The sequence below is a fragment of the Vanessa tameamea genome, chromosome 18, assembly GCF_037043105.1.
Source record: "Vanessa tameamea isolate UH-Manoa-2023 chromosome 18, ilVanTame1 primary haplotype, whole genome shotgun sequence".
Taxonomy (NCBI): Eukaryota; Metazoa; Arthropoda; class Insecta; order Lepidoptera; family Nymphalidae; genus Vanessa; species Vanessa tameamea.
In genome coordinates this window covers 3,469,278-3,486,202 of record NC_087326.1, presented here as the reverse complement: position 1 = coordinate 3,486,202, position 16,925 = coordinate 3,469,278, and the positions used below count along the sequence as shown (strand labels likewise).

General features: G+C 31.2%; 1 protein-coding gene across 1 annotated transcript; it reads left to right on the top strand.

Annotated features, from left to right (window-relative positions):
* The first annotated feature begins 5,185 nt into the window (after positions 1–5,185).
* On the top strand, positions 5,186–16,554 carry LOC113400163 (ankyrin repeat and LEM domain-containing protein 1-like). The gene is made up of 7 exons (XM_026639631.2): positions 5,186–5,505; positions 5,584–5,745; positions 5,912–6,144; positions 13,033–13,828; positions 14,034–14,254; positions 15,110–15,370; positions 15,995–16,554. Exons 1-7 carry the CDS (start codon positions 5,444–5,446, stop codon positions 16,354–16,356), a joined length of 2,097 nt encoding a protein of 698 aa, XP_026495416.2. The 5' UTR covers positions 5,186–5,443; the 3' UTR covers positions 16,357–16,554.
* The last annotated feature ends 371 nt before the right edge of the window (positions 16,555–16,925 follow it).

Below are 16,925 nucleotides of genomic sequence, written 5' to 3'. Positions count from 1 at the left end.
TGGTGATTGTTAATACATTAAAAGCAAAAAAGTGATGTTACAGTAACCCTAATCTAATAAGTGTACATTCTGCTGAACACTAAGTAATTAGTAGGTAGTTTCCAAACAGTCCTCATATATAATGGTTGTATAATCAGGTGGCAGCGATAACATGAGAATGCTTTGACACTAGCTCAGCAGGCGACTATTTAAACTATCTCATTACTTATGATATCGTAAATACATAAGTATTTTAACCACCATCACGGTAATAAATTTGTCGGGAATTGAAAATTTGTTGCGAAGTAAATGTTTAATAACATGTTGTTTAGAGAATGTTTCGTTTAACACTGATTTCTCCCTTTCTGTCTTTAATGATTTTACATTCATAAAAAAGAAGACAGCATTGTTTAACTAAATAACGCCTAAACAACATTTATAGTAAGCTGTAAATTATTAAATTATCGACTCATAAGGATCTATGATTCTATTGGCATGTATGTAAATTATAAAATACCATAATGCCAATGATAGTAACACTTAAATACCCACATAATTATTTATTGTACTATAAGTTTTGGTCATGCAGTTCACCTATACTTGAGGTACCATTTGTGAATAATTCTCCTCTCGATATCTCAAAGATTGGCTTAAGTTTTTTTAAAAGAAATTGTAGTTTTGTTATATACTATAGAAAACTTTTCAATCATCTTTTCTAAATTGCTATTGAAGGTATATAATTCATAGTAGTGTTATTTTGACAGATCTCAATACTGTGAGCTTCATTCTGATTAAAATTGCGTTTGGAATATGATTTCGTTTTCGAGTATCAGATTGGATTAACTTAGTAAAGAACACGCGGCAGTCACATGTAGAATCATTTTGGTTGTCACTTTAAGAAATTATGGCAAGAATATACGATGTTTCTCCCGTCTTGTATACATTTACCTGTATATGCGTCTTACTTACTTAAGGTTCAGATAATCTTTAATTTCTCAATTTATATTTATAATTCAGTATCGCTTTATCATTTTCTTTTAAATGTACTGCTATCTCTAGTTTGTAATTTATACAATTCAGCTGAAACCATACCTGGCTAGAACAGCAATAGATTAATCGTCAAGACTCTCAAGACTTGTCTTCGAGGCTTAGACACAGCGATAAAAACAAATTATAAATTAAAATATTGACCTGCTAAAGAAAACTTTTGCGACCTTCTATTTATTATTTGTTTATTTAAGTTTTAAAATTTGAAGCGAAGTCAAAATAATATAAGCTAATAAACATAAATGCAGAAACATATTAAAAGAAGATATTTTGGTAGATCGAACAGTGACCAGTATCAACGAGAGGGAGGAATCGATTTCTTTATTGACTTTACTAAAGTTACTCACCGTGCAGTTCCTGCTCAGAAAAAAAAGTTAGGAAAATTTCGTTGTCCTTCCAGCTTCCGTTCCTAAAGAGATATGCGAAAAAGCATGTGCGGTTATAATTACAAAAATAATCGATTAATGTTATTAAAGTATTATCGATTAAGTATTGATATTTTTACTATATTGTTATTACTTAAAATTAAATTAACATTAATTGGTGTGTAAATGCATCGTAATTACTTTAATACAGTGACCGTGGTGACGTGTGTTAATAATTATATTAGTTAACTCTATTTGCGTAAGATCATTAGGGTTACCAGTTTGTCTCCATATTAATATTTCTTTAATAAAGTCATGACCGCCTCTTACAAGATTGGATTTAGTTATTTTCTTTACTTATTTTCTAGGAAAGAAAGAGGAAGTGGACGAAGACGACATAATAACATAGGAAGTATCATTAATTTAAGCATAAAAATAGGGAAAAATACATCACCTTGTTCCACGAAATGGTACCTATACTAATTAAGTTTATTTTATTTGTGTTAACAGTATTATATTTAACCCCTGAAATGCTAAGGCTTATTCACCCAAAAAGACGGCCGCGAGAAATTAGCTATGCGTCGTAAATGAAAAACAAACTCATTAATTAATGAGAAAAAAAACGAACATTCTGGTAATTATTTTAGTTACATTAATTAAAAAATAAAATTAAAAAGCGCATATCACGGTACTGTGTCGAAATTATGAAAATAAGCTCTTGTTAGTAGTTAGTATACGAAATAAAGATAGTTTTCATATTATTTTAAAGATCTTTTAATGAAAATCAATTTTATACTTTTCAAATTTTACCTTATGTTAGAAAATCGTAAAAAAACTTCAAAATATTCCAAAAACATCTCCCGTCAATCAAGTGAAAAACTTGAAAACACAGTAATTTGCGCAAACCGCTGATGTAGAAAAAAATAAATAAATAGTTTTTCGTAACTTTGATATTTTATTATATATATATTTCTTTTTTGACTTTTCTAAAAGTTATTCACGACCCATAACGCTTATGAGTCGTGGATCACTTTTAGATTTTCCAAATTTTAATATATATTATCGTATTACGACTGTATCCCTCTAATTGTATTTGGTAAAAATAATTATCTATTTATAACATCAAAAGAATAAGGAAAGTCTACTATTACGAGAATTATCGCACTTCTACGTCTTGAGCACATCTTATGCAGCAGTAGCGATGCTATAATGTTTTGAAACCCGGACTGAATATCTGACGGATTTTTTTAATACTCCAAGTCCACTTCAGTCACGGTACGACCCCACGACGTCCCCCGAAAAGACGTAGTTTATGTACCGCTGGTTTTTTAATGGGTTTAACAGCGCTTTCAGCGCCGGTGAGTCCCACCTATCATGTGGTGGAAAGGAGTAATGGCGTTGTTCCAGCGAAAAAAAATGTATGGCTCTGTTATTAAAGGTCCAATTCATACAGCGTCAATAAAATCAGGTCGAACGAAATGTCATAAATTCCAATGGCATTAGATTTTAGAGAGTGCAGTATTTTTAGAACTGCAATTTCTTTCATGAAACTATGGCAATAATCTCAAGATTCTTTTAATTTACACACTTATATCTTGTCATTGACAGTCAGTTCTATATTATTCAAACAGTGCTAAGTACATCGATTCTCGATGATGTATTCCAAAAAATTTACAAAAAATCCGTAGACACTAGCGGTCGCCGCGTTCATTACTTCTCCGACTTGTAATCGAAGACTTTGTGGTCGACGTCTGTAACGACATCTATGTTGCACTAAATGAAGATTTTCTTAAGCTAATGAATCAGACAAAGAACTTAAATAATAATGTATTAAAATGTTATATTCAAATTCAGACTATAAATGTTTCCATATTAACTCAACCCAAATAAAGTATATTGAAATTGTGTATATTTAACAAGTGAAAAATTTTTGTGTGAGTAATGTCAAATTCTTGGAAAAAGCGATGAAAGTATTCTCGTTAAAAAATATTTTTTTTTAATCAGTACAGCAACACTGGCAACAGTTCGCCGAGCCGAACGTACCTAGCTACGAACTAAGACCCTAGTGGCAATGCGAATGACCAGCTTAATGTACAGTGTACACAACTACACACTAGAGTTCCGATTCGCCTCGTCAATCGCTATACTCCTTAATAATGCGCGCTATTTAACCCTCAACCGTCACGGTTGGATTAGTGCGGCGTACCTACAGTGCCAACAACCTTTAGGTTTAGTTTTGCATAAATATAGTTATCGATATCCTGATGTATAAACTAAATTTGTAAAATTTTAAGTAAACTATAACAATAATAACAGGTTTCATTCATAAATATATAAATAAATTATATGCAAAGGGCGTAGTGCTACTTGACCAATAATAAGTTGGTTTTATATAATATGAAATTTGACTGAATATATATATATTTTTTTTCGAAACATGACGATGCTTGTCACTGTCACGTGTAAAATTAATGTGAATGCGTTCCTGGATACACTAGTGACGTTCCAGAATAATTCAATACAATATTTTTGTTTATTTATACTTCATTCATTTAATATCACTCAACATTCTATTAAGTTTTATTAATTGATAAATAAGAATTCAAAAGTATAATTATATATATTTGAATTACTATTAATTTATTATAGTTTGTTTCTGATTCTATATTAAATTTTTATTTTATAAGGAACCCCAGTATTCGTAAATTCACTAGCACTGAGAAACCTTATTTATTTTAGTTAAAGCGTTAAAAATACGTACCTACTGCTTCTAAAAGTACACTAGTAATCGAAAATAGATTAAAACATAGTCAACTATTTTAAATGTTATTAACAAAGACAGCATATTCTCTAGTTTTTTATCGATATGAGCATTATGGAATATTACGTAGGTGGCGGCTGGTGCAATTTTTTAAAACCGATTATGTTATAACGTTCACGGTTAAAGGGTTAAACGCGATAACTATTTAATGTTAGATAAACATTACGTATTTATTTATATGTAGATATACATTACTATCATTGAATTATTATTATGTGTCACTTACAATTAATTAAATAAATAAAAAAAAAACATATATACTTAGTTACTAAGTTGCGTTATTTACATTTTGTTGTAGTTAATTGTCTAATAAAACACAATAATTAATAACTTATGATTCGTTGTAAAACATAAGATTCGTATATTATAACGGAATATGTGTGTTTATAATTAAAATTAAATAAATGACTAATTAACTCAACGGGTCAATGGTAAATGATAATATGGATGGATGGTAAAAGTAAGTTTTGAATTTACCTTAATAAAACTTGATAAGGGCAAATATATAAATCGCTCAAAGAATAGGATTTAGTTCACTAACCTCGCAGAATGATGCTTGATTAGCCACTTAAACACTTTCTACATACATACCGTTCCTCCCACACAACAATAAATTGCGCCTGCACTGAATAAAATACCTCTGCATTGAATTTCGTCAAAAGTTCCGTAGTCAAAGTCAGTTAAGCAATCCCGACCCCAAGTTGAGAGTTCTGTTAAATTTGAAACTTATTGCTAAACAGTGCTCAGTTCTACGGTCCAGTTGTACGTGAGGCGAAATTATTATTGTAGTATAATATTTAAAAATAAATCTTTTAAAAACATATATAGTATATTAAGATAATATACTAAAATAATTATACTAATATAATGCAATAAACTACAGTTTTTATTTTTAATAATTCTTGTTACAAACAAGAAAACAACAACTAGATTTGCATGAAATGGAACGCAGTGAACTTACAAACATAAACAAAGAATCGTCTCGCGTGACTGACGTTAATTTAAAAAGTTACAGAAAAAAACAAACGAAAATGTGAGCACAGTGTTATTCGGTTATTTTTATGTTATTAATTTATTTTATCAGATATCATAACTATTAGAGATTATAAATGACATTGGATTTCGTAATCTAAAAATAAAAGTGATAGCACGACAGGAAATCCCGCAGGAAATGAAGACATACAAGTCGCGAGCTCGCAGACTTTTAATTTAGTTTCCATTTGCGAAAATCATGGGTACCACGTATAGAGAGTTGTTTAAACTATACGACTTAATTCAAAGTGGAGATGCGGGGTATTTATTAGTTTTATTTAAATATAATATGAGTAAAATTTTTAGTAATATTTTAATATTGTTCCTGTACATTTGCAGATCAGTGGAACGTTTTTTAAATGATAATTCTGTAGATTTAAATTTGATTTTGCCATGTAAAGGCATTGGAGTGTTACATTTAGCTGTTGGTATAGAACACCTAGATAAGTCTAGAGAATGCACAGAAATTATTTTAAAGCATGGTGGAGATCCAAACTTGAGGTAAATAATATTTCAAAACTATCAATATTTTTATTTTTAATTCCACGATTGAATCAAACATTTGTGTTTTGCAATAAATATTGAATATTATATAAATAATATAAAATAAATAATATATGATACAAATCCTCAGACAATTTTTTTTAATGTTATTAAATAATTTTAGCAATGATGATGGCATAACACCTGTTCACATTGCTGCAATATGGGGTAAAGTTGACAATTTAAAGCTGCTTTTGGGTTGTGGGGGTGACCCATCCAGGTGTGATTTGGATGGTATCTCAGCGTTCGACTATGCTGTGAGAGAACAGCAATGGGAAGTCTATGACTATCTACACAATGTTGTAGACCTAAGCGATGACTCCATTGGATCCCAATGTGCATATACTCTGGATTTAGGTAAGTTATATAAATTTATTATTGAATTACATAACATTACGTAATTCAAATTGCTTTAAGATTTCATTAAATATTGTGCAACAGGAAAATAAATGCATTAATAAGAGAATGTGTAAGATATCATAATAACCAGTTTAGTGGACAAAACTGAATTTTAAATTATATACATATAATTTAAAAAAAGAATCCACTCTTTTATTGTGAGATTTAAAAATAAAATGAAATCATAAATATATTTTTTTATTACTTAAAATTAAAAATAGAAGTACAGCATGAGCTTGTATTGTATAAGGTGTTATAAATGTTGTACAAATATTTAAAAATAATATAAAGTAACAAAACTGTCACATTGTTGCGGTAAAGCCTAATCTCCTTATGAGAAAAGGATATGTAGAACATGTGCTGAATTATAAACAGGAATTAGTCAACGAAAATTCAGTGGTGCTTGCCCGATTAATACCTATCTTTGGTTAAAATTTACTATTTAATCAATCACAATTTTAGCTTGCAGCCATATATATAGTAAAAGATACAAGTAATATAAGATGTAAGGAAAAATCACATCATGTAGAATCAAATCATATCACAACATACATTGTTCATGTAAACTTTTGCAAGTCTTTTTACAACTTCAATAAAATTTAAGCAGCTATTGGTTCTGATGTAGATTCTATGAAGAAGAACCAGCAATAAACTTAGTTACTCTTTTCTGACTATTTAATTTGATTTAATACATTTGCATTACTAATCATCCAGCATAAAATTCAATAAATATGTCCTCTTATCATTTAGATAATACTCATCTCGATACAAGACATCAAAATGATCTTTCTTTGAACATATTTTTTGGTTTGGCTAACAATATAATAGGATTATTTTTTTAAATGTAGCCAAAATTTATGCAAATTATATAAACTATATCATATTGAAGTATTAAATATAGAAAAATAATTAATTGTGTTAGAATATTTTAACTATAAAATATATTTTTCGTAATAACTGTGGGAGGTGATATATTATAGTAAAGGTTACTTTAAAACTGACACAGGTCAATCCGTGGGAGGATAATCGTTACCGTTATTGCCGGATACTGGCAATAACGTTAACGATTATCAGCCAACATTACGATTATATAACTTTTCCGAAGTAAACATTAGCAGCCGGAAGTTATAGATCTTCGTATTAAAAAATCTCTATTAAAAAAAAACAGTTTTCTAATTCCATTGACAATAATAACAAAAAAAAATGATTAAGAAAATTGCAATACACGTTTTTGAGTTCAAAAACTGCTTTCAAATATATATATTTTGTAATGACACTAAATTTAAAAAGGTTTTATTAAATTTATCTTTTTTTTATTCTTATAAATCATAATATTATAAAATGTAAAACTTAAATAGGTTATCAGTTAATAGGAATTTCTTAATTAGATAAATTAGCCGTATTCGAAACGATGTTTAACGTGTGGGTGTTGTCTTATTGAATTTAAGTAAATTAACCTTTTTCGCCATGATCTCAATCTTAATATTACAAGCAGCTGCCGTCGCAAGCTGCACCGGCTCCATGCATATGACGAGCAGGTTTTCTTACGACTGCCATTAACTTCAGCATCTGCCGCAACATCTTTAACTATTTATGTTTTTGTATATATATATTATTATTGTTTTAATCAATCGATTCAATTATTTTGAATTTGAAATCGTCAGTTGGTAACACGTAAAACAATGATTCTACTACATTTAGAGTCATTAGTTTTTGTTAGTCAAAGTAAAAGCTATCGCCGGTTCGATAAAATTAATACTCTATTCTGAGAACAGACGAAAAAAATCAGCGATTTTTTGTAGAATTTAATTGTTTACAATATGATAAGGAAATAGCCAAGAAGTATTCGTTTTATACCCGAAGTTTGCTATCATTATCAACTTGCTAACGTTTGAACGCTTTCTGAACACCTATATATAACCGTATACATTCCCGTAAAAAGTTACTGGCTCTACAGGGACTATCATGTGTATCGTAATATTTGCAATTAATGAATAACTCTGATTTAGTACGTAAAATTGGGTATCGTTGAGTTTTTTTTTTTTTTAATTTAACTCAAGTTAAATTTAAATCCTTGAATATGTTCGTTATAATTGAATGATCTATTCCACGTAAAGATAATAAAAAAAAACAACTCAAAGTGATCGAGTTTATCTTTTCAAAATTTTATTTGACATGGGGCCGGTATTTTCTTAGTAATAGCAATAAAATCATGTAACCATGACTTTAATGTGCTAACGAACTAGCTCGTATAAATTAATCCAGATAAAATGCTACGGTTTCGTACGGTTAAATATCTTATAATAATACATTACCATGGAAGCGCAAAGTTCGTATTAAATATTTTTAAACTTTAAATATTAACATTTGGCTTTTAAATATAATCTTATATATTCTTTGATTTTATGTTTCCTTAGTACATTCAATCGTATACGCTACGCGATTTTATTCAATTACAAAGCTAACCAACAACCGAATTAATTATATGTGTTTATTTATAAAATGAAAAAAAAAACTACAAAGACCCATTAATATGTAGATTTTTTACGACCCAATTAAATGTTAAAATTAATTTACAATAAATCTTTAAAAAAAAACAATATCAAATAACGAGGAAAATACGACTATTTATTTGCAGAATATCTATACTTAATATTATAAAGAGGAAAACTTTGTTTGTATGGTTGTAATGAATAGGCTCAAAAACTACTGGACCGATTGAAAAAATTCTTTCACCATTCAAAAGCTACATTATCCACGAGTAACATAGGCTAAATTTTATTTTGGAATAAATAGGGTTCCATAAGATATTTGGGTTTTTCGGACACAAGGTGTAAAAAATCAACCAAAAAAGTTACTTATTTTGCGTACGCTGCCTAAACTATAAAAGATAGAACCATAAAATGTTGAAATTAATTGTAGATCTTATAAATATCTACAAAAAAATCCGCGACACACTATACGTATCTATGTCGAGTGAGGCACAACAACCATTTTTTTATTTAAAAATCTTGAATTTTTTTTGGACTAGACTTAAACGCATTTATTTTACTCGTGCTATTAATCCTTATCAAAATAATTTCTCCCAGGATTGAAACAGTCAACGAAATAAACAATTTAATTATGCAGATAGTACCGGGTGAAGTTAAGTGCTATAAATCCATAGACACCGTCACTAACATCGAGGACACAGTGCACTACCCCAGGATTTTTTTAATTCTCTGAACCCCACCTCATAAACTGTCATTAAAAGTTGGCACGCCGATAATGCTTCACAGAAATTTAAGCCCCCCCAACATGTATAATGGCACGAGACTTCTTATAAAGGAGTTAAAAGATAATTTAATAGTAGCGAAGATTATTATGACCGGCCCTGCAGCTGGTGAATTAGCTCAACCAAGAATACCCATGATTCCTACTGATTAGCCTATACCCTTCAAAAGGCTCCAATTTCCAGTAAAAATTTCTTTCGCACTAACGATAAGAAAATCCCAGGATCAAACATTCAAATTAGTAGGAATTGTTTTACGCATGGGCAACTTTACTTTGCCCTATCACAGGTATCATCACGACCATCAGTATATTTTGTTACCTGAAAATAATTTAACGTCAAATGTTGTTTATAGAGAAGTTCTACAATAATCTGCTTTAGTTGTCTATCCTAAAACAACGGGTTGCACTCCGGGACTGCCGGCAGAAGTGAAAACTTAGTATTAATTACATTTAAATCTTTTCATCATTAACAACTTTAACATCCACATAAAGACAATCTATGCAGCCTGCGGATAATGACTGCGTCGTCGATGTTAGTGTCGGTGTCTGTGAATTGACCTGGGAATCATTTTGCTGACCGTGTCTTTCCTGGGTAGGCTTTTTGCAGCGGTAACCGACATCCACGCGGGCGGGGCCGCGGGCGACCGCTATTAAACATATAAAAATATAAAAAGCTTTGGATTTTCAAAAAATATTCGATGTACTCCTACAGATTCGATCGATTTACTCCTTAATTATATGTATAGAAAAAAATTGTCGGTAAATAAATTTACAAAATCAAAAATCAAGTCATAATACAATTATTTACATCACATCCATGATCTGTATACTGTATAGTGTGTATATTTCATAATTTTCGCAAAGTTTTAAAAAAACATCTTCCTACTTCTATTTATTTAAAAAAAAAACAATGTTGTATCTATGGGTTATTTTGATATCCTTTTGAGATACGCAATGCTGTCACAAATCCGAAATATACGCGGACGAAGTCGCAGGCAAAAGCTAGTACCTAATAAATCGCTAGGTATACAAAGGCGGTATCAAAATTTTAATGTATATTGCTGTGTTTATTACATACCAATGAAATAAAATTAATGTTGAGTTTTATTCGTTTATTTGATTAGTAACAAATTGGACATATGTATGTTGTATGACGTACGTTATCAACGATTTCTATTATGCCTCGTAAAGCACGGAAAGCCATTGATCGTGCGTGAAACCTGTCCGGTCGTGTCAGATCGGATCCGGATTGCAGTCGTATCGGATTATGAGAATTAATTAAGGGAATGGTGCACACACTTGTCCACTACAATTATATGCCCTACATAGTAGTCGCTCTTGAGATTGTCCAGCTTGAAAGAAATCGGCCAGTGGGCTATTACGGTTTTCTTTTATTTATTTTTGTTTTTTTAAGTTAGAGGTGGCAACCGAGCAGGAGGCTCACCTGATGGAATGAATTTGTGCCTTGTAGAGTCTTAGACGATGGGCCGACGTGAAATACTGTCTTGCCTTGCCGAGCACACCGATCTTTTTTGATGCCAATTTTGCTTTGCCTTCCAATTGACCGCGGAACTGAACGAGGCTCGAAATATCGACGCCAAGTATTCCGATACTAGCTGTGGCGGCTAACGGAATGTTCTCAAATCGTGGAGATACGACAAATGGTGTTTTTTTAGCAGTTAGCGCGGAAACTTGCGTGTTTTTGGGGTTGAAATGGACTAGGTTTAGCCGGCCCCGGTTAGAGCATAGCAACTGTTGCTATCAAATATTTGTTGCGGATTGATAAATGTAGCAGTCGATAAATCAGTATTATCGAGTATTATGCGACTGCATAGGTCCATAATACAGATTTATAATTTTTTGACTTGATTCGATTCGATATAGGGAGTCATTATCATCATAATTATAACTATACAGTAATTTTTCACATTTCAATGATTTTTTTATCAAAAGTAATATTCCTTTTTTAAAGCAATAAGCTGATGGCCAAATGCCACATGATCTTAAGTGGTCACCACTACCCATAAGAAATTTAATCATTATTTACATCGCAATACGCTACCAACCATGGGAACTAAGATCATTCAAACCGAAACCCAACAATACTAAGTATTGCTGTTTGGCGGTAGCATATATGACTTATTTATTATTCGCTAGTAACCGGTGACACGATGTGGTCTATAAAATAAAACAGGATACATTCCAAAACAAACTACCTTTGATTATGATCGAGACCATGTATTGAGCTTAGTGTTAGGTTACAATAGTTTAGCTTGAATGTCTAACAGACAGACGGATATACTTTCACATTTATAACATAAGTATAGATATTATTATAAATAAACAAAATGATGGTGACGATTTCCTGATCTATTTAGGTCATGTTGGGTATTCTTAACGGAGACAAGCCAGCTGCGCTAGAGATATGCACATGTGTGCGCAAATATAGGCACGCACACTTCTCTCAGTCTCTGCTCTCGCACCTCCCGTCGTATAACTTAGAGCTGAAGTGTCATTAAAGCATAATTTTAAACATAACCGTTTATTCTCAATTCATATTTTCAAATGTTATGCATGCTTGAAGAAACGTTAATGAATTGGTAACAAAATATGATACTCATCATAACATTAGTACGAGAAGAAACTTATTACTTCTATTGCTCAACTGCATAGCGTAACTGCCTCAGTTGCTAAATAAAAAAAAATATAAAGGAAAATTTTGCGTGCAAAATGTTAATACAATTGCCTAAAATTGTTATATGATAGAGATTAAATAATCGGTACCTACCTGTTTGATTATCCTATTAAAAACCAAAAACCTAACCTAACCAATAACCATATGGCACACAAATAATTGACCCCCATTTTACTCCCTTCTGGGATGAATTAGAAAAAATAGCCCTAATAATGTCCTTTCTCGGGACTCAAAATATTTCCACATCAATAAAATATCGTATCGGAGATTGCGTCCCAGCTTTTTAATCAAAAATTCCCCTTGATCCTTTTTGACTAATAAAACGACGCCACCCTGAGTAAGTTGATGACCTAACTAAATACACATAACCTTAGTATATGTCAATTCAGAGTAAATTATACTTCTTCTACCCATAATTACAATGCAAGCTTATTAAATAAGATATATTAATTTCCAAGAACAAAAGTATGTATGTTGTGTTTTATATTTTTTTATGATATTAGTAATGGCATGTATGAATAACGGAAGGTGATCTCTCACTTACAATTTTTTTTACACTGGTAAAATCTTTACGCCAAGGAATTAATTTAAAAAAAAATGTGTAGTTTTACTATAATTTGACTATAACTCAAAATAGCATAAAACTGAGTTACAAAGTTATTCCTTACGGATGTGAATAATAGTTCTTTTGTTTTTAGCTGGTCTTTGAAATTACCGACGTTAAAAATAACGGTTTAAAGAACGTTACATATAAAGCTATAATAATGAGTAGTTTCGTTTCTGATATTTAAAATACATAATATTTCAATAATTTACAATACAATCGACAGCATGGTGTCCCATCTTATGTACTTTAATGCTGTAAACATTATTTCCAGAGCGAATACGAGTGACTACAGACCAAATGGTTGCTGAATATGAACCAGTCGACGAAAACAAATTGAACAATGCAACAGCTAGCAGAAAATCCGAGATGATACGAGATTGGTGTGACCAGAATAGTTTAGTTATTAACAAACTCTACCCGACAATACTTGGGGAGACATTTCTTCTTGAAAACGAATCAGAGCCTTGGCGAAACCCTAATTTCAGACAAACCTTCGACTATACAAATAACAATTTAGACGAGACTTCAAACACTTTTATGACTTGTTTATCGAAAAGGAGTGTAGAAATAAGTGGTATACGAGCGATAGAACAAACAATTGATAAAACCAGATTATCATGCCATTGTACAAATGATGTCATACGACGTGGAAGTGTGAACGAGAATTTCTCTCTACCGGGCTCACCGAGCAGCATTACCCACAAGAATTACAATAACAAGACGAGTTTAAAGAAATGCAAGAATCATTCAAATAATTCGACCACTAATGACTTAATTAAGCTATCTCACACACAAAGTCGATCGACTGACGAATCACAGGTTAATTTAGATAGGGTTTTAGCTGTGGCACAGAATAAAACAAATGAATGGTTGTCTTCGTGTAGTGATGTCTGCGGTGAGGATGTTAAATTAGGAACTAATACCAGGAGATCATCAGCGAGCAGCGGTGTTAGTAGCAACTTCTCTGGGAGTATAGTATTAGCTAATGTGCAAGAGGAATATAAATACGAAGATAAGGAAGAAGATGTAGTTCTTATTGAAAGGCGGTTACTGATTACATCTGTTGTGTGAGTACATGTTATATATTTCTAGATATATACCCTTGGTTTTAGTTGTTAAATAAATAACAATAATTACCTTATTGTAAAGTTTATAGTTACATTTCAATAAAAACAAAAGAATAATAATCATTTTGGATTTCGAACCATCCTTTATTCAAAGTGTTTATTTTGAAAATAATACTTTTTTTATGATACATAATATTTATTTTAGACTTCCTGTTGAAGAAACAGCCGAAACACCAGATCAGACAACTCTATCCGTGGCCTCATCTCTCCCTTCCTCAATGGAGTATGATAACAACACACTGAGGGCTGAGCTCGTCCGTTTAGGTTTTAACCCCGGCCCTATACAGGAAAACACTAAGATGTTGTACTTGAAAAAACTTCAAGCTTTAAAAAAGAATCCTATTGTGGTTCAACGTGATAATAAAAGTAAGTATTAAAATATATTCATGTTGTTATGAATCCAACATTCCTATGATATCTTCTAAAATAAGTTATTATATTTAATTTATTGGACAAATTTTAACTGTCATTGAAAGAATACAATCTAAACTAACATCCGGTTAGGTAATGATAGTTAATGCTCGCAATGTTAATTACTATTTATTTATTTAATTGTTAATCTTTTAAATAATTAGTAATAACAAAAGTTTATTGTAATAATAATAATAATAAATAGCAATTAATTACGAGAATATGTAAAAAAAAAAATTTTTTTTTTTTGGAATTTTGGTGAACTTTCCGCATAAATATCAATTAAAATTATATTGCACAATTTTGCTAAAAAAAGGTTTGTTTTTAAAAAAACTACCAGAAAATTAATAGCTGTCAAGCTAATTTTATTTTTACTTTAATACATAGATTGAAAATGAAGATTATTACATTAACACCTTGTATTAACTATTCATAATTTGAGAACAAAAATTTTTATAATGAGAATGACCAAAGAGTATGTAATCATTTTGGTTGATGGCAGTGTCAGAATTGACAATGTATTTTTTAGGATTTTGTGTATAGGTATATTATATATATAATTTATTTTTATTATGATCCTGGACAAATTCTCTCGAGTGATATCGACAAAAATCCTTTACAAAAGTAATGCTTTAGATTATTCAGAGTTATTCTCCATAATAATTGTTGCTTAAAATTATTATTTAATTCAAAACAATTAATTTTCAGCTATGAAAATTAGCACTTGGAATTCGATTTAATCAATTAATATATAGTATGTATCTTTTTAAAATGTATTAATTTATAAATAATAAATCTTTCAATTTTAAGCTTATAGTGTGGAACTGGAAAAATCACTCCGAAGTGACGACTGGGTACAAAATCTGTCCCCATACATCGAACTTGAAAACATAGCGAGATCGGATTTCTCGAAACTGGACAAAAAATGGCGGGAAGGCAACGCGAAAACATCATTTACATACCTACTCCTTGACCCGAGAGTGACAGCCAACCTGCCTGCCAAAGCTGGCAGACAAAACCCTTACTCGTCGTGGAATACTTTCATAAATTCTATCTTTTATGTTGGAAAAGGTATGTTTTTCATTGTTATTATATAGTTTGCATTTTAGATGTAACATTTTGTAGATTTTATTCCCTTGGCGGTAGCTTTGTGCAAGCCCGACTATCCAGTCGGGTACCATGTACCATCCTCTCATTATATATTGATGAGATGGTGGGACGTTCCCAGCGGTTTGAAGCGTTAGTGTAACTATACACATAAGGGACATAAAAACTTTCTTCCCAAGGTTGGTTTCGCATTGGAGATATGAGGAATTATTAAAATTTCTTACGGCGTAAATGTCTATGGGCAGTGGTGACCACTTACCATAGAGTGGCCCATTTGCCCGTTCGCCTACCTATTTCATAAAAAATATAGGATATAGACTTTACTTTATATTATTTATTGTTATATTAAGCATGCATTTTTGAAGAAAGCCCAAACCAATAATTGTTTCAAAATATTTGCAATCAGTTGTTATGCCATTTTGGCATTTATGCTTGCAATGGCCGGACGGAAAAAACACAGAGCACGAATATTATTTGAATGGCCTAAACAAATAAGTCACGAGCGGTTATTGAACCCGGAAATTCCATCGCCAAAGACAATTCAGCCTTAACTATAAGCCTAAACACTAATATTGTTTTTTTCTTCAGGTAAACGCTCAAGACCGTATTCTCACTTATATCAGGCGCTCATTCTTTGGAAGAAAAATTTCAAACAGTCTGGTGATAAAAAAGTCCAACATATCCTCGACATATGGTCCGACAAAGTGGGGGTTATATGTCTACACGTATTCCAAAACGTTATTCCCGCCGAAGCGTACACGTACGAAGCCGCCATGATTGATGTTATTGGACTTCCAAATTTGAAAAATTTAAAAACTGGTAACTATTATGGCGTCGCGTCTTCATGGCCGCACAGGGAACGCCGCATGCTAGGCTTATATCTCTTATATAAAGCCATGCTTATATTTCTTTGCGAAGGAGAAAGGCAACTGAGACCTGACGATATATAGACTGATATTTAATTTTTACTTTTAATTAATATTTATAAATATTTTTAGCTGTCTAATAGACTAAAACCTGAATAGACCAAATACTATAAGCAGGGTTTGCATTCGTAAATAAACAGTGAAACGCATATCTCAAAATATATATGAAGGTGTCGCATGTGGTCGAACTTCGACCAAACTTTTTTGGCCACATTTATACTGTGCCTTAAAACTGATACTGTGGTGTTTTAAGTGATGTAAATACTAAACAAATGTATATACATTTTCGATGTCTAGATATTCTCACATATAGCTTCCAAACCTCAGGGTTATGCAACACATGTGAGAAAACCTATCAGTTACGTATAAGAGACGGGATATTTTCGCATGTTTTTATGTTCGAATGTATTATATTATAAATTAAAATAAATTACTAAGACGTAACATTATAGTAATATATAAGCCATGGCAAGCATATATATTACAGACCTTATAATAACAGTAATTATTATATCGAACGATAAATTCTCCTGACGTTTACTAAAAATCTATACATTAATGTACATTAGTTTCATAAAATCGTAACGGTTTAC